The sequence below is a fragment of the Bos indicus genome, chromosome 29 (assembly GCF_029378745.1).
Source record: "Bos indicus isolate NIAB-ARS_2022 breed Sahiwal x Tharparkar chromosome 29, NIAB-ARS_B.indTharparkar_mat_pri_1.0, whole genome shotgun sequence".
In the NCBI taxonomy this organism is placed as follows: Eukaryota; Metazoa; Chordata; class Mammalia; order Artiodactyla; family Bovidae; genus Bos; species Bos indicus.
This window is the reverse complement of record NC_091788.1, coordinates 51,401,792-51,418,418: the sequence shown is the minus strand read 5'-3', so window position 1 is coordinate 51,418,418 and position 16,627 is coordinate 51,401,792. Positions and strand designations below refer to the sequence as shown.

The following is a 16,627-nucleotide window of genomic DNA, read 5'->3' as shown; positions in this document are numbered from 1 at the left end:
TCCCGCGGCCTCCACCACTACACCCTTTGACCCCAGTCCCTGTCCCCAGCACCTCGCGTGCCCCGCGTCCCCCGGTCCTATGCACTACCCCGCGCCGCGTGCTTTCTCTGATCCTTGGGCCCTGGCCCCGGCCCCGCTCCTCCCGGTGCACCTCCCGGGTGCTCCGTATTCCCGGGACCCCGCGTTCCCGCGCTGCGCGGGCCGTCTTGCCCAGGTGGATGCGCGCGTTGCGTGGAGACGAGCGGCGGGCACACCCTAACATTTGGCCCCGCCTTGCGCGCCGCGGATTGGCTCCCCGCAAGCCGGCCGGGCCGGGATTGGCTCGCGCGGCGCGGCGGCCGGGCCCGTTTCACGGTGGGTAGCACCGCAGCGTGGATGCTGCTGCGTCCCGCCGCGGCCCCCGGGAGCTTGGAGCCCGAGCGGCCGGGCGGGGCCGGGCGGGGGAACCGCCGGCAGCCGCTCCACCGCCCACCCCGGGCCCTTGGCCAAGGGCAGCCCGGGGTCGCGGCCGCAGCCCGGGGCCGCGGGCGGTGGACAAAGGGCCATGCGGGGTCGGGGGACGCGGCGCGGAGCGCGCAGGAGTGGGGGGCCGCAGCGACGCCGCTGAGCTCGGCCCCGGGCGGGGCGGGGTCGGCCGCGATGCCGTGGTTCCCGGTGAAGAAGATCCGCAAACAGATCAAGCTGCTGCTTCTGCTGGTGCTGCTTACCTGCGCCGCGTGGCTCACGTACGTGCACCTGAGCCTCGTGCGCCAGGGCCGCGCGCTGCGCCAGCGGCTGGGCTACGGGCGAGGTACGGGAGGGGGCGCGCGCCCGGGGCGGGGGCGGTGAGGGTCCCAAGCGGCCCCGGGCCCGGGCCCTCCCCTTGCGCTCAGCTCTCGGCTCGGCCCAGAGCTGCCTGGAGACCCGGGCCGCCCTTCCCAGCTCGGCAGTATCCGGGCAGGGGGCTCGGTTCGGCTCTACCCGGCCGGAACGCCGGATGACGTCAATCATGACGTGCGCGACCCTCTTGAGCGTCCCCAAACCCGGGCTGACTCGGGGGTCTGGCCCGGGGCGGATAGCGCCGGGGTAACAGTGGTCTTGGAGAGCCCTCAGCTACCAGGCCCTGCCAGCTGGGATTTCGCGGGGCCAAGTCCGGCTACGCCTCCGGCTCTTCCTGCTTAGCAGAGCCTCCGTTTCCCCGTCTGCTGGGGAAGAGGCTGGTGGGGGGACCTGACCCTCGCAGTCGGAAAGCTTCCTGGAGGAGGAGCCCTAGGTAAACCTGTGATCAGGGACTGAGACGCTTGTGTGTTGGGAGTGAGTCATGGGGATAGGGGTGCAGCCTGGGGAGACCCGAACTGCCTGGAGTGGACGCTTCCAGACTCAGGCTCACGCTCCAGTGGGAACAGACAATGAACCCACAAATAAGGTCCTGGTGAGTGATGTGGGGGGAGAGTCAGGGGAGAGTCCTGCCACTTTAGCTAGGGGATCTTGGAAGGGCTCTTGGAAGTGGTGACCGTTGACACATATTTTAGGGAGGAGGAACAGAGTGCCTAGGACCGGGCTGGGGACAGGGAGGTTGGTGATGAGAGAGAGAAGGAAGCACTTCAGGGCAGGGAAGGTCCCAGCCAAGCTGCCCCTGACCCTTCTTAAGAAAGTGGGGTATTTTAAGGGTGGGTGATGAGAATCTTGCTTCCTGAGGACTCAGAACGATGATTTTGATCCATTAAGTCCTGGCCACTCCCACCAAAGGGTCCAAAGCTCCCTGTTCAGTCACAAACCCAGGCCAGGGGTCAGAGGCTGGTCCCAACCTACCCCTCCCCAGAGTGCACGCATCTTGCAGCTACCACATCCCTAGGGGCCTCCAGTTACCATCACATAAGGCAGGACCCCAGAGTGTGACCCAGTGACACAGAACATAACCAGCCTCCTACCTAGCTGCCTTGTGGTTTTCTGAGCAACCACAGTCCTCCCCAACCTGACTTCCCGAGCAGCCAGGGAGCCTAGCTCAGCAGCTAGGAGGGGGTGGAGGTGTGGGAACCCCATTTCTGAGGCCTCCTCTTCTCTCAGCTGGACCAGCGGGGAAGCCGTCCTGCTGTTCCTGAGCGGGCAGGAGCTGTTCAAGGTTACAGACCATCAAACCCTCGTGCAGCTCCAGCCAGAAGCAGCCCCAGCCAGCAGGTTTCGCCTCCTGCCTGGCGACCTGGCTCCACCAGTGCAGGCTTGTGGAAGCTAAGCAGCTGAATGTGTCTGACGCCTTCCTGACCGTCCTGTCAGCACTGTCTTCACTCCCACCAGAAAGACTACCTGCCCCTTGTCCAGCAGCCTGTGCGGGTGGAGGGGCCGGCAGGAGGCCATCTGGATCTCACTGCGCTTGGGCTCGGCCCTGCAGGACCGTGGTGGCAGCCTGGGTGTGGCTCCCCAACAGAAGTTTTCCAGCAGTCATAGAGTAACCTTGGCGGGCGGGGAGCATCAGGGCCAGGCTGTGGGGGGTTTTCCAGGAGCCTCTTAGGGGCTCAACTCCCAGCCGGACAAAGGATAGTGACTAGGGAGAACCAAGCGGACAGGCACCACTGGGGTCTCACAGGCAGGAGACCATGGGTAGCCCCTATCCCCCCGAGAAGGGGCCCAGGCCGGCCATGTCAGTATGAGACTCTCACTTCTGGGGTCTGGATCGAAGAGCAGGCATAGATGTTGAAGCCAGACTTGGCCCTGGAGCAGAGGGGTTCCTGGACTGGGGGCCTCTGGATGGGACAGTGAAGCCTCACCTTCAGTAGCTAAGACCCCAGGGTATGGGACCCCCAGGTCCACAGTTTGAGGAGGAGGTCTGGGACATTGAGGGCATTGAGGTATGCAGGTGGTCTGCCCAGGCTTGGGGGGCTGGGGTGTGCCATGTTCTAGAGAAGTCCACAGAAGGGATCCCGTGGACAGTCTCCCCGCAGGGCCACCTTGGCCCCGGGGCCTCTGACAGCCAGACCAGCATGCCAGGGCTCCTTTGGTCCGGGACTGTGGCCTCAAGGGCAGCAGGTAGCACATGTGCCGTGGGCCAGGGCTGGTGTAGCCTCAGGACCACAGCGCTGGCTTGCCTGACAACACGCTCCAGCACTGACACTTGGCTCTCAGTTCTGGCAAGGGAGGCAGACACGCTCCTGCATGTGGGGGATACGCTGAGCGCACAGAGCAGTCCTGGGGGCCCTCCCAGAGCAGAGTCACCGATGAGGACGCCCGATCGGTGTGCACGTGTGCGCGTGTATGCTAGGATGTGCACACACATACCCACTCCCTCACACCAGTGGGGGCTGAAAAGAGTCAGGTGGAGGACTCAGGCAGGGCCATCCCCACAGAGGCAGGAGGTGGGAGAACAGCCCGGTAGAAGGCACTTCACTGGGGGCAGGAGGGGCTTTCAGGCAACATGAGGGAGCAGACATGGGGAGGGGAGGCTTCAAAGGGGACACCACTGGCCATCCTGCCTCCACTGACCCTGGCGGCAAGGGCTGTGGCCTTGAAGAGCCTGGGTCCCACCCACAGCCACTCTGCCACCCACAGACGGCGAGAAGCTGAGCGGTGTGACCGACGGCCGGGGCGTCCACGCTGCGCTGGCCACACAGAGGGCAGAGGACTCCAGCGAGAGCCGCGAGGAGGAGCCAGTGGTGAGCAGGACTGTGGGGAACAACACAGCTGCGAGTACGAGATCCAAGGCCACCACGTGCCAGTGGCTGTGGGCAGGGGACGCGGCCACTCACGTGCCCAGGCCTGGGGGGACGCAGGTGCTGCACACGGGGTGACCAGGGGTCTTCTGGGTGTGCGTGTGGCTGGGCTGTGATGGATTCGGGGCTTCGTGGCTAGATGTGGAGGGCCGTGTGATGGGAACCGGCGTGTGTGGCTGGCTGTGTCACACATTGCGCTGAACCTCTGCGTGTGTGTGTGACTTCTTCTGCTCTCATACTTCTCAGCTGTGACCTTGGTGCCCTTTCTCTCCCGCAGTCTGAAGGCCGGGACCCAGGCGTGCTGTTTCCTGGCGGGGCTGGAAGACCCCTGGTGCTCAACCTCACCCGTCAAGTGCCGGTGTGGCGGGAGGAGGTGAGGTCCGCGGGGCTCGGGCGGGGAGGGCGGGGGCCGCTGGGCGGCTGGTAAGCCCCGCTCCCCCGCAGTACAAGGGGCAGGTGAATCTGCACGTGTTTGAGGACTGGTGCGGGGGCGCCGTGGGCCAGCTCCGGAGGAACCTGCACTTCCCTCTCTTCCCTCACGTGAGTGCTGGGGGGCAGCGGTCCCGGGTCGGGGGGGCGGTGGGCAGGCACCTTGACGTCAGCAGCCGCTGTCCCCCCAGACTCGCACCACTGTGAAGAAGCTGGCTGTGTCCCCCAAGTGGAAGAACTATGGCCTCCGCCTCTTCGGCTTCATCCACCCGGCGAGAGATGGTGCGGGGGTGGGGGCGTGGGGGGGAGTGTCGCGAGCGCCCCACCCGCCCCTGAGCCCTGTCTTACGGCCTAGGCGACGTCCAGTTCTCTGTGGCTTCGGATGACAACTCTGAGTTCTGGCTGAGCCCAAATGAGAGCCCAGCGGGTGCCCAGCTGGTGGCCTTTGTGGGCAAGGTATCCCCATCCGCCCTTCCATCCACACCCCTTCTGTCTTTACGGGCCTCCTGTGGCCTCGGCCACCTGTCCCCTTCAACTTCTCAGGAAGGGGCACTGGGTGGGGCTGGTGCCCCAAGGAGACGGTGAGCCCCCTGCCCTTTTCTGTCGCCCTCCAGACAGGCTCAGAGTGGACAGCGCCTGGAGAGTTCACCAAGTTCAGCTCCCAGGTGTCCAAGCCCAGACGGTGAGTGACTGGGAGCAGGTGCGTGTCTGTGTGTGAGGACGGGGTGATGCGTACACGCGTGAAATTGCTGCTGCTGGCCCTGGGGCTCTCCTTTTCTCGGGGGCTCCTGGGGTGCAGCAGGCCAGCCCTGACTCCTCCTCCCCAGGCTCATGGCCTCTCGGAGGTACTACTTTGAGCTGCTGCACAAGCAGGATGACCGCGGCTCGGACCATGTGGAAGTGGGCGTGAGTGCAGCTGCCCCCCGCCGGGGGGCTTCTGGAGACCCCCCTGCCCTGCCCTGCCCTCCTTCCGGCCGCTCCCCACAGAACAGCAGCATGGACGCTGCCCCCACCCCCCCCAGGACTTCCCATCTGGCTGACAAAGCAGCTGCTCAGGGAGGGGACTTGTGCTCCGCTGTGCCTGCTCAGCAGCTGCACAGAGAAAGTGGCCCCTGAGCAGATTCTTGAGAGAGACGTTCACAAGGAGACCCATGGGGGGAGAATTCGGGGTGCAAGGATGAATTCCTGGTCTCAAGAACAGTCTTCTGGAACTCCAAGCAGTCTGGTGGCCAGATCAGGAGGGGCTTCCTCCTGAGAATGAGGCAATGGGATTTGCATGTCAGGGAAGACCCTCTAGCCACTGCCTGTTGGGAAGGATTTTCCCATCGGTCCCTGAACCCGCAGGTCCTGTGGGGGCGGGGGGAGATGTCCAGTGATTGAGCCTGAGTTTAGCTGGATGTGGGGTGGTGACCAGGGAGGGCTGGGATGTTGCAGGCGTCTGGTTTGTGTGTGGAGGGCATCACCCCAACTCAGCTTGGCAGAGGGTCTAGACTGGAGGTGCAGATTTCAGGTCATCTTGTGGACGCTGAGGGGGCGACTAGGGGCCCAGGATGAGCTGGGAAGGGAGGAGGGCCTGGGACAGCCCCCAGGAACCCAGCATGAGAGGGGTGGGGAGAGAGTCTGCAAGGGAGACTGAGAACCACAGAAGCAGGAGAAGTGGGGATGGGGAGGCCCACCAGGGAGCTGGGAGCCATTGGGGCTCGCCCTTGGAAGGCCAGCTCTGATCTCCAGAAGGGCAGGGGCCGTAGAATCACGAGCAGGTGGGGGCGGAAGTCATAACCGGAAAGTCAAGAAGTGCCCAGGATGTCAGGAAAGGCCTGAAGGGAGCAGAGGAGGTTCTCACCTTCTTCCAGGGACCCCAACCTTCTGGGCCTCCACAGCTTCCCTGCCGTGCCTTCTTAGGACTCCTCCCCCGTCCACCCGCCCAGCTTTCTGCATCCTTAAAGGCGTTGCCCTGCTAGCTCCCCGTCCCCATGCCAGGAAGATCCACTCCTCCCTGACCCAGGGTGTCCCCCCACACCCCCTTCCTTTGGCCCTGACCACCCTCTTCAACCCCCAGTGGCGAGCATTCCTGCCGGGTCTGAAGTTCGAGGTCATCGGCTCTGCTCACATCTCCCTCTACACAGGTCCGGAGCCCGTGCCTCTGGGGAAGGGGGCGGCGCCAACAGGTGGTCTCGGGGTGGCTGGCTGTGGGTGAGGAGGGCTCTGTGAACTCCTTGGGGGCCTCACACATCCTCTGCCCCTAGACGAGTCAGCCCTGAAGATGGACCACGTGGCGCACGTGCCCCAGTCTCCTGCCAGTCACGTGGCGGGGCAGCCGCTGCAGGAGGAGCCCAGAGCTGACATGCTGCGGCCGGATCCCCGAGACGCCTTCTTTCTCAGTGAGGGGGGTTCACGCACAGGGTGGAGGGGGTGTCGAGGCGAGGGTCCGGGCCACAGTGTGACCTCCCTCTCACAGCGCCTCGGGTGGAGCCCTCGGATCTGGAGAGTGTGCTGGAGCCCTGCGCCTACGCCCCGACCTACGTGGTCAAAGACTTTCCCATCGCAAGATACCAGGGACTGCAATTTGTAAGTGCCCCTCGCCAAGGTCTTCCCCAAGACCCAGGCCTCCCTCTCTACCAGGGTCCCCGAAGCCGCCTCCAGACCCTCTGGAAGACGGCCCACCCTGAGGCCTCTGCCCACCCCAGGTGTACCTGTCCTTCGTTTATCCCAATGACCACACGCGCCTGACTCACATGGAGACGGACAATAAGTGCTTCTACCGGGAGTCGCCGCTGTATCTGGAAAGGTGGGCGGGGGGCGGGCGGTTCCCGGGAGAATGGGCGGGCCTCGGCGAGCGGGTCTCTGATGCCCCGCCCACCCGCCCCAGGTTTGGGTTCTACAAATACATGAAGATGGACCGGGAGGAGGGCGGGGAGGACAGAGAGGAGGTGCAGCGCCGAGCCTTCCTCTTCCTCAACCCGGACGGTGAGTGCCCACAGCGACCCCACCCCCAGCTGGGTGGCGCTGCAGCGGCTCACGCGCGCTTCCCACAGACTTCCTGGATGACGAGGACGACGGAGAGCTGCTCGACGCCGGCCTGGGGCCCACGGAGGCCCCCCGAAGGCAGGGCAGCCGCCAGCTCCCGGCCCCCGCAGCCCCCTCCGAGGCCCCGGCCACCCCTGCCGCGCCGACACCCCGACGCTCCCGGGCGCTGAGCTGGGCGGCCCGCCAGCTCCCGCTCTTCTTGGGCCGCGCCCCGCCCCCGCGGCCCGCAGCCCGGCCCTCCAAGGTGTACGTGACCCGCGTGCGGCCCGGCCTGCGGGCGCCCCCCGGGGCCCCGCCACTCGGCGCACGCGGCCCACCCCGGCCGCCCTTGCCTGGCGTCTTCCTGCGCCCCCGACCCCTACCCAGGGTGCCGCTGCGGGCGCCCCCAAGCCCACCCCGGGCTCGAGGCCACAGGACGAGCAGCCCCCCGGCCACAGAGCTGAGAGCCCCGGCCCCGGCGCCGGCCACCCGGGAGGGCCGGGAGGGCCGGGCGCGCGCGCCGGGACTCGCGGCCCCCACGGCGGACTCCAACTCTTCCTCTGAAGCGCAGCCTGTGACCTCCTTCCTGAGCTTGTCCCAGGTGTCCAGGCCACAGCTGCCTGGGGAGGACGAGGAGGAGGAAGGGGACGATGACGAGGAAGGGGCGCCCGGCGACGAGAACGCGTCGGAGGACAGCGAGGAGGCGGCAGGCCTGGTTCGCGGCCGCTGGCGCGAGGATGCCATCGACTGGCAGCGCACGTTCAGCGTCGGCAACGTGGACTTCGAGCTGCTGCGCTCCGACTGGAACGATCTGCGCTGCAATGTGTCCGGGAACCTGCAGCTGCCCGAGGCCGAGGCCGTGGACGTGGTGGCTCAGTACATGGAGAGGCTCAACATGCGCCACAGCGGGTACGGGGCAGGGGTGCCGTGGGAGGGGCGGGGCTTGGCCTCGATGGGACCCTCAGCTCTTCCCCAAGGTCTAACGAGGCACTGCTCTGGGAGTGGTACACACCCGCACGCACACACAACTGTCGGAAAGTGTCTTCTCTCCTTGCTGGGGCCCCTGTCCTGTGTTAGGCGCCTTCCCCTTACCGCCCAGGGCTGGCTCCTCTGTCCTGCAAACCCCTCGCCTGCCACCTTGGACCTGGACTAGGACCTGAGGATGGATCTGAGCCACCCAGGTCTCTCCTCAAAATAGACACACACACATACACACACACACACACACACACACACGATCAAGCTAAAAGCCCAGGATCCCTCCCCCCGCCAGCACCATGCTGACTGGGGTCTTAGTCCTCAGAGGTGAGCTCAGGGTTCCTGCCCCATTGATCCCTCTGATTGGGTCCCCCAGGTCCCAGCAATTGAATGCTGTCTGCACCTCAAGCAGGTGTGGGGCTGGAGAATGGGAACCCCAGTTTGCCCTGAGGGGTTCTTAGAACTATGTTGAGCCTTTAAGGAGGGGCAGGACCTGCAGACAGAAGGGATAGGCAAAGGCTGGCCAGGAGGCTGGTGGGCAGAGGGCAGGCCTCATGGGCATTGAAGGCTGGGTTCAGGAGTCATTCTTGCCTCTGATACAAAGTTTAGAGCAGGACACGTGTTTGGCCCATCTGGATCATAGACGAAGGTGTGGTAGCCTTGGAGAGGAGGGGGTAGAAGGCGGGGCCTGTGACCTACAGGCTTGGTCCAGGGCAGGGATGGGACAGCCTAGACCTTGGCAGAGGCAGGGGCAGATTGACTCTAGGTGGCTGAAAAAGCCAGTGTGCCCTTGGCTCAGAGCCTCCTGAGAGCAGCTCATCATCCTAGGGTGTGAGGGCCTCTGTCCAACAGAAAGGTTATGGCTGCAGCCCCATCCTCCGAGCAGGACAAGGGCGTGAGTGGCCCCAGGAGCGAAAACACTGACCCAGAGCCTTTGGGGCAGAAAGGCCCTGACACTTGGGGAGACCGTGGTGGGAATGGGCATGGGGCGAGGGGAAGAATCTAGACCCCTGGAGGTCACACTGGTAGGCTCCCAGGTGAGTGATACTGGCTGTACAGGGGAATCATGTGACAGAAAGAAGAGCAACCTAGTCAGGGGCAGGGCCCTGTCTTCCTGGGAGGAGGAGAAACCACTTTTTGTGGGCGGAGTGGAGGTGAGGTGCTCAGGGCCGGGGTGAAGGGGAAGGGCCAGAGGCTTCTGACCAGGAGAACAGGGTAACCCTGGGCTTGTGCCAGGGAGGCCAAAAGGAGGTTTCTCACAGGAGGTATCTAGGACCCTGGAGACGGCGGGTGGGGAGGATAGGGCCCAGCATCCAGGTGGGGGCACCCGGGACAGAGCCCTCCCCCCAGAAGAGGAAGCTCGCTTGTCTGCGGGACAAGATACTGAGACAAGTTAGAGACGTTGAGGCCATGAGTCCTGTCCTGGGGGCAGCGGGTGCCCCTGAAGGTTTCTGAGCGAGTGGCTATAGACAGCAGTGGCGGTGGGGAGGACAGAGGACCGGCCTGGGCATGGAGACGCCTCCTTCCCGGGGTGTCGCGGGAGGAGGAGGCCTGAAATGTGGGTCTGCCTTCTGAGATGGCACGCCCCTCAGGCCTTGGCCTTGAGGGGGGATGGGATGGGTGGCGACTGGGACACCTGGCCACTGGGGGGGAGGGGTGCATGGCAGCCACCCCCCGCCCCCAGTCACTTGAGTGGCCGCCTAACCCTTCGGCAGCGGCGATGGGGAGCTGGGGGGGCCTCCACTCTGCGGCTAACCAGGCTCCGCCCCCAGGCGATACGCTCTTCTGCGCATCGTGAACGTGGAGAAGCGCCGGGACTCCGCGCGAGGAAGCCGCTTCCTCCTGGAACTGGAGCTCCAGGAACGCGGCGGGCGCCGCCTGCGCTTGTCTGAGTACGTCTTCCTGCGCCTGCCCGGGGCCCGTGCCGGCGACACGGAGGAAGACCGAGAGAGTCCCGAGCCCGCCGCAGCCTCCGCGCGCCCCGACGGCCGCCCGGAGCTGTGCCGGCCACTGCGCCTGGCCTGGCGCCAAGATGTGATGGTGCACTTCGTCGTGCCCGGTGCGTGGGGTGTGGCGGGCAGCGCCACCTAGGGCTGTGGGGCGCGGGGGCCGCCGGGCTGGGTGCAGGTGGGCTCAGTGTCCCCATCCTCCTCCAGTGAAAAACCAGGCGCGCTGGGTGATGCAGTTCCTGGCAGACATGGCCGCTCTGCACGCGCGCACCGGCGACTCCCGCTTCAGTGTCGTCCTGGTGGACTTTGAGAGCGAGGACATGGACGTGGAGCAGGCCCTCCGCGCCGCGCGGCTGCCCAGGTAGCGGCGCCCCCGCTCCCTTCGGGGAGGGTGGGCCGAATCTCTCCTCCTCCCCAATAGAGGTGGGTTTTCCTGACCCCACCCCGTTCCCAGAGGCCGCAGTGTGTGATCCCACCCGCTCGTCCCTTCTCCCAGATACCAATACCTGAGGCGAGCCGGGAACTTTGAGCGCTCTGCGGGGCTGCAAGCTGGAGTGGATGCGGTGGAGGTGCGTGGTCAGGGTAGGGCTGGCCGGAAAAGCCCGGTGGGCTGGGGCGGGCGCGCCCTTCTGGAGCGGAGGGCGAGGCTCAGCCCTCCCCGCTGCCCCCAGGATGCCAGCAGCATCGTTTTCCTCTGCGACCTGCACATCCACTTCCCCCCCAGCATCCTGGACGGCATTCGCAAGCACTGCGTGGAGGGCAAGCTGGCCTTCGCGCCAGTGGTCATGCGGCTGAGCTGTGGGAGCTCACCAGGGGACCCGCATGGTAATGCCCTGGATGCCCCCGGGAGGGCACGGGGTCCCACAAATGCCAGGATGCCTTCGTGCCCGTGGTCATGTGGCTGGGCTGCAGGAGCTCACCAGGGGACCTGCACGGTAATGCCCTAGATGCCCCCGAGAAGGGCCCGGGGTCCCACAAGTGCCAGAGTAAAATCTAGGCTCCCCAGGGGCCTCCCAACCTGCAAGGTAGGCCTGGGGCCCTATCAGGGTTCCCTGTAATGCCCAGAACTCCGTGTGGCATCTAGGAACCCCACAGTGCCCAGGACCCCAAGTTCCTCCCCACCCCCCCCCAGTAACCCCAGGGTCATGCTTGGCCTCTAGGAACCTCCTCCAGCACCCAAATCATGCCCAGGGTCCAAGGTATGACCAACATGTTGGAGTGACCCCGAGAGCCCACCAGCCTTTCAGGACCTGGTGTCTGAAGGGTACCCCCTCCCCACCAGGTTACTGGGAGGTGAATGGCTTTGGCCTGTTTGGGATCTACAAGTCTGACTTTGACCGTATTGGAGGCATGAACACTGAGGAATTCCGGGACCAGTGGGGAGGCGAGGACTGGGAGCTCCTGGACAGGTGACCCCCACCCCCCCCCCCACCACCCACCCAACACACAGAGACAGACAGGTCCACGTCCTGCCCTCTGGGTGGGGAGGGGCCCATGGTCCTCACTACTGACAAGACTCTGCTGTCTTCCTCCTCCTACCCCCAGGATCTATAGGCCTAGGGAGATTCTAGATGCCCCCCTTCCACTCCCCTAAACCCCTTCCCAGCTCCAGGGTCCTGCAGACTCAGGGAAGCCCCCAGATCCTATAGGATCTGGTGGTGGCCCTGGGGTCCCCCTGGCCTCAGCAGGGTCCTGCAGTAGTGGAAGGCCCCACATCCAGCCCTTGGACCTGGTTATGACCTCTTCCATTCCATCCCACCCCACTGTTCTGTAGACTCAAGGGCCACCCTGACACACGTGCCCTCCCCCTCCAGGGTCCAGGATGAGGGTAGCCCCATTCACCCCCATTCCCGTCTTGATCACCCCCAAAGACCCTCCAGGCTGCAGGGCAGCCCTGACCACCCCTCGATACCCGCAGGGTCCTGCAGGCAGGGCTGGAGGTGGAGCGACTCCGCATACGGAACTTCTACCACCACTTCCACTCCAAGCGGGGGATGTGGGGTGCGCGCAGCCGCAAGGCCGCCCGAAAGGAGGCCCCCCAAAAAGAGGCCCCTTGAGGACCAGCGACCCCTCCCAGCCCCACCCGCCAGCCTGTGCTGGCAGCTGGAGGCCAGGCTCAGAGCCTGGACCCTGGGGACCCGGTGGGCTCATCCCGGGGCACAGCCACCATCGTGCCTGCCTGCTTGGGCCCCCAGGCCACTGCGCCCCCGGCCCCTCCCAGAGAGGCGGCCTCTGTAGCGGGCGGGGCCCAGGCTCGGCCCCCACACCCCGTGCGATGATTTCTGTGAAATTTTGCAGTAGCGACGACATTGTTTTCAGGATTTCCAAGAGTTCTGTCTGTTCCATTTTTTATTCAGAATGAAATGAAATATTTTTTTTAGTTCTGACTCGCTCTCTGTGCCTGGTTATCTTGGGGGGCAGAGGGGCCTGGGCGCTATGCCTGCTCCTGACACCCCTTCCTGCCCTGAGCGTGGGACACTGCTGATCCCACCTTCCTCCACGTTCATGGCTTCCTGCCTCTCCAACATCTTCCTTTTGAGCTTCGGGCCCTGAAGAGAAGGGGCTTTGGACCTCCTCCCACCACCCTATGTATGGAGCCAGCGGTCATGGGCGAGGCACAGGGCCTTTTCACCCACGAACAAGTAACATCCAACCATGTTCTGTCTCCCTTGTAGTGAAAACAACGTTGGATGCGAGTCCTGCCTCATCCTCCTCAAAGACATGGGAGCACTCAGCACCCGGGACTGGGGCGGGGGTTGGGCAGGGGTGTCCTGTGACCGGGTTGGGGGATATAGTTAGGACTCAGTTGCCATGAATGGAGACCCCAGTGCAAACTGCTTTAAGTATAATGAGAGGTTTGCTTGTTTGACTGTTTTCATGTAACCCTCGTTCAGGGTCAGGAGCCCTGGGGAGTCAGACACAGGCTGGACGATGCTGTCAACAGGCAGCTCTTGCCTGGGCTGCCTGGCACTGGGTGCACCTGCCCATATGAGTTCCTTGTGGCTGCTGTAACAGATTGCCAAGAACAAAATGGCATTTCCTGTCTTACAGCTCTGGACATCAGAAGTCCTAAAATCGACGTTTCCAGCCTGCATTCTCTCTGGAGGCTTTAGGAATGAATCTGCTCCCTTCCTCTCCCAGTTCCTAGAGGGCACCAGGATTTCTTGGTGCATGGGCTCTTCCTCCATCCTCAAAGCCATCCGCTTACCATCTTCATATCACTCTCTCACCTCTGCTACCATCACCATGTCTCCTCTGACTCTGACCCTCCCGCTTATAAGGACCCTTATGATGACACTGGACCCATGCAGATACCCCAGGACAATTGCTGCATCTCAGAGAACATCCTTCATGGATGGAAACACTCAATACTGTCACGATGTCAGTTTTCCCCACTTGATTCAGTGCAATCCAAATCAAAATCCCACCAACTGGGGCTTCCCTGGTGGTCCAGGAGTTAAGAATCCAGCGTGCCAAGTCTCTTGCTGTGGAGGTGACAGCCAGAAGTTCTGGGGATTAGGGCATGGACATCTTTGGGGCTGTTACTCTGTGTATGTCCTTATTCCGTGGGAAGGCAGCATGTCTGCCCAGAATTCCAAACAATTTTCTCAAGATTTACCTCACCATGGGGAGGATTTCAATGAAAGAGGGATCAGGCCCTGGGAAGACCCCAGGGATGCCCACAGCACTCAGCTCTGTGGCTGCCGACCAGGGCAGCCAGTGGGTGTCTGTGAACATTAAGTCACTTGTGACTTGAACTTCACCGCAGGTCCTCCTGGTTCATAGAGGGCGAATGCCCACAAGGTGGAGGACACAGCAAACCTGCCTCCTCAAGCTACCAGATGCCCCAGCTCATACTGTCCACTCCTCCCTAATTGTCTAGTTCAGAAGGAATTGTCCCCAGTTACAGATATTTGTAACAAGAAAAAACTAGCAGTGAAATTAAGAATTGTTATTCAGTCGCTCAGTCGTGTCTGACTGTGATCCCATGGACTGCAGCATGCCAGCCTTCCCTGACCTTCAAAATCTCCCAGAGTTTGCTCAAACTCATGCCCATTGAATCAATGATGCCATCCAACCATCTCATCCTCTGTCGCCCTCTTCTCCTCTTGCCCTCAATCTTTCCCAGCATCAGGGTCTTTTCCAATGAGTCGGCTCTTCACATCAGGGGCCAAAGTATTGGGGCTTCAGCTTTAGCATCAGACCTTCCAATGAATATTCAGGACTGATTTCCTTTAGGATTGTCTGGCTGGATCTCCTTGCAGTCCAAGGGACTCTCAAGAGCCTTCTCCAACACCACAGTTTGAAAGCATCAATTCTTCGGCGCTCAGCTTTCTTTATGGTCCAATTCTCATATCCATACATGACCACTGGAAAAACCATACCTTTGACTAGACAGACATTTGTTAGCAAAGTAATGTCTCTGCTTTTTATTATGCTGTCTACATTGGTCATAGCTTTTCTTCCAGTGGGCAAGCATCTTTTAATTTCATGGCTGCAGTTACCGTCTGCAGTGATTTTGGAGCCCCGTCGCTTCAGTCGTGTCCGACTGTGCAACCCCATAGACAGCAGCCCACCAGGCTCCGCCATCCCTGGGATTCTCCAGGCAAGAACACTGCGGGGGTTGCCATTTCCTTCTCAAATGCATGAAAGTGAAAAGTGAAAGTGAAGTCGCTCAGTCATGTCCGACTTAGCGACCCCATGGACTGCAGCCTACCAGGCTCCTCCGTCCATTGGATTTTCCAAGCAAGAGTACTGGAGTGGGGAGCCCCAGGCCCCCCAAAATAAAGTCTGTCACTGTTCCCATTGTTTCCCTATCTATTTCCCATGAAGTGATGGGACCGGATGCCATGATCTTAGTTTTCTGAACGTCCTCTTTCACTTTCATTAAGAGTCTCTTTAGTTCCTCTTCGCTTTCTGTCAGAAACATGGTGTCATCTGCATATCTGAGGTTATTGATATTTCTCCTGGGAAACTTGATTCCCCACTTGCGCTTCATCCAGCCCAGTGTTTCCAATGATGTGCTCTGCATATAAGTTAAGTAAGCAGGGTGACAGTATGCAGCCGTGACGCACTCTGCATAGAAGTAATCAGGGTGACGATATGCAGCCGTGACGTACTCGGCATAGAAGTTACGTAAGCAGGGTGACAGCATGCGGCCATGACTCCCTCCTTTAATCATGAACCAGTCCGCTGTTGCATGCTTGTTTCTAACTGTTGCTTCTTGATCTGCACACAGGTTTTGCAGGAGGCAGCTAAGGTAGTTTGGTATTCCCATCTCTTTCAGAATTTTCCAGTTTGTTGTGATCCACACAAAGGCTTTAGCATAGTCAATGAAGCAGAAGTAAATGTTTTTTCTGGAACTCTTGCTTTTTCTATTATCCAGCGGATGTTGGCAATTTGATCTCTGGTTCCTCTGGTTTTTCTAAATCCAGCTTGTACGTCTGGAAATTCTCGGTTCATACCCTGTTGAGGCCTAGCTTGAAGGATTTTGAGCGTTATTGTGCTAGCGTGTGAGATGAGCGCACTGGTGTGGCGGTGTGAACATTCTTTGGCATTCTTTGCCTTTTGGGGACTGGAATGAAAACCGACCTTTTCCAGTCCTGTGGTCACTGCTGAGTTTTCCAAATCTGCTGGCATATTGAGTGCAACAGCATCATCTTTTAGGATTTGAAATAGCTCTGCTGGAATTCCACCATCTCCACTAGCTTTGTTCATAGTGATGCTTCCTAAGGCCCACTTGACTTCACACTCCAGGATGTCTGGCTCTAGGTGAGTGGTCACACCATCATGATTATTTGGGTACTGAAGATCTTTTTTGTATAGTTCTTCTGTGGATTCTTGCCACCTCTTTTTAATATCTTCTGCTTCTGTTAGAGTGTTTCTGTCCTTTATTGTGCCCATCTTTTTTGTGTGTGTGCCCACCTTTATATGAAATGTTCCCTTGGTATCCCTAATTTTCTTGAATGGATCTCTCGTCTTTCCCCTTCGATTGTTTTCCTTTCTTTCTTTCCGTTGTTCACTTAGGAAGGCTTTCTTACCTCTCCTTGCTGTTCTTTGGAACTCTGCGTTCTGATGGTGTGTCTTTGCTTTTCTCCTCTGACTTTCACTTCTCTTCTCTTCTCAACTATTTGTAAGGCCTCCTCAATCACTTTGCCAAAAGGGGGAGAGGGGATGTAACAGCCAGGGGAAGCATGTACATCAGAAAAATAATTACCTCTGGAAGCAGAAAAAAAAAATGTCAGACACTCATCTAATCTAGAACACATACATATCATGATTTACTAGCCCATTCCAACAACTACTGAGTACTCGCTATGTGCCAGGTACTGACACTGGTGAATGAGACAGACACGAAGCCCTGCCCTGCAGACTTTACATTCCAGCGAAAGGTGAGGGGGAGCAGACGATGGCCACAGCCAAGAGATGTCTAGTGTACTAGCTGGTGGCAGCTGCTGCAGAGAAAAATAAAGCCAGGAAAAAGAACAGTGAGTCTGAGTGAGGCTGCCATTGTAAATAGTGGTCAGGAAAAGTCTGAGACAGTGACATCCCAGCAAAGCCCTGAGGTGGTGGCGAGTCTGC

The 16,627-nt window shown here is 61.0% G+C and overlaps 1 protein-coding gene across 3 annotated transcripts; it reads left to right on the top strand.

Moving 5' to 3' along the window:
- Positions 1 to 386: 386 nt before the first annotated feature.
- B4GALNT4 (beta-1,4-N-acetyl-galactosaminyltransferase 4) lies at positions 387 to 12,432 on the top strand. 3 transcript variants are annotated; one of them, XM_070783222.1, is made up of 20 exons: positions 392 to 790; positions 3,523 to 3,626; positions 3,961 to 4,056; positions 4,128 to 4,223; positions 4,304 to 4,394; positions 4,468 to 4,568; positions 4,727 to 4,794; positions 4,940 to 5,018; positions 6,172 to 6,238; positions 6,359 to 6,493; positions 6,571 to 6,680; positions 6,800 to 6,900; positions 6,982 to 7,079; positions 7,148 to 8,027; positions 9,869 to 10,155; positions 10,253 to 10,406; positions 10,542 to 10,614; positions 10,717 to 10,870; positions 11,328 to 11,454; positions 11,964 to 12,432. In XM_070783222.1, the coding sequence occupies exons 1-20, from the start codon at positions 640 to 642 to the stop codon at positions 12,100 to 12,102; spliced, it is 3,111 nt and encodes a 1,036-aa protein (XP_070639323.1). In that variant the 5' UTR covers positions 392 to 639; the 3' UTR covers positions 12,103 to 12,432. The 3 variants fall into 3 exon arrangements, with proteins under 3 accessions (XP_070639324.1, XP_070639323.1, XP_070639325.1); XM_070783223.1 differs by lacking the exons at positions 11,328 to 11,454; positions 11,964 to 12,432 and adding an exon at positions 11,206 to 11,282 and having other exon boundaries at positions 387 to 790; XM_070783224.1 differs by lacking the exons at positions 392 to 790; positions 3,523 to 3,626; positions 3,961 to 4,056 and having other exon boundaries at positions 4,479 to 4,568.
- Positions 12,433 to 16,627: the final 4,195 nt, after the last annotated feature.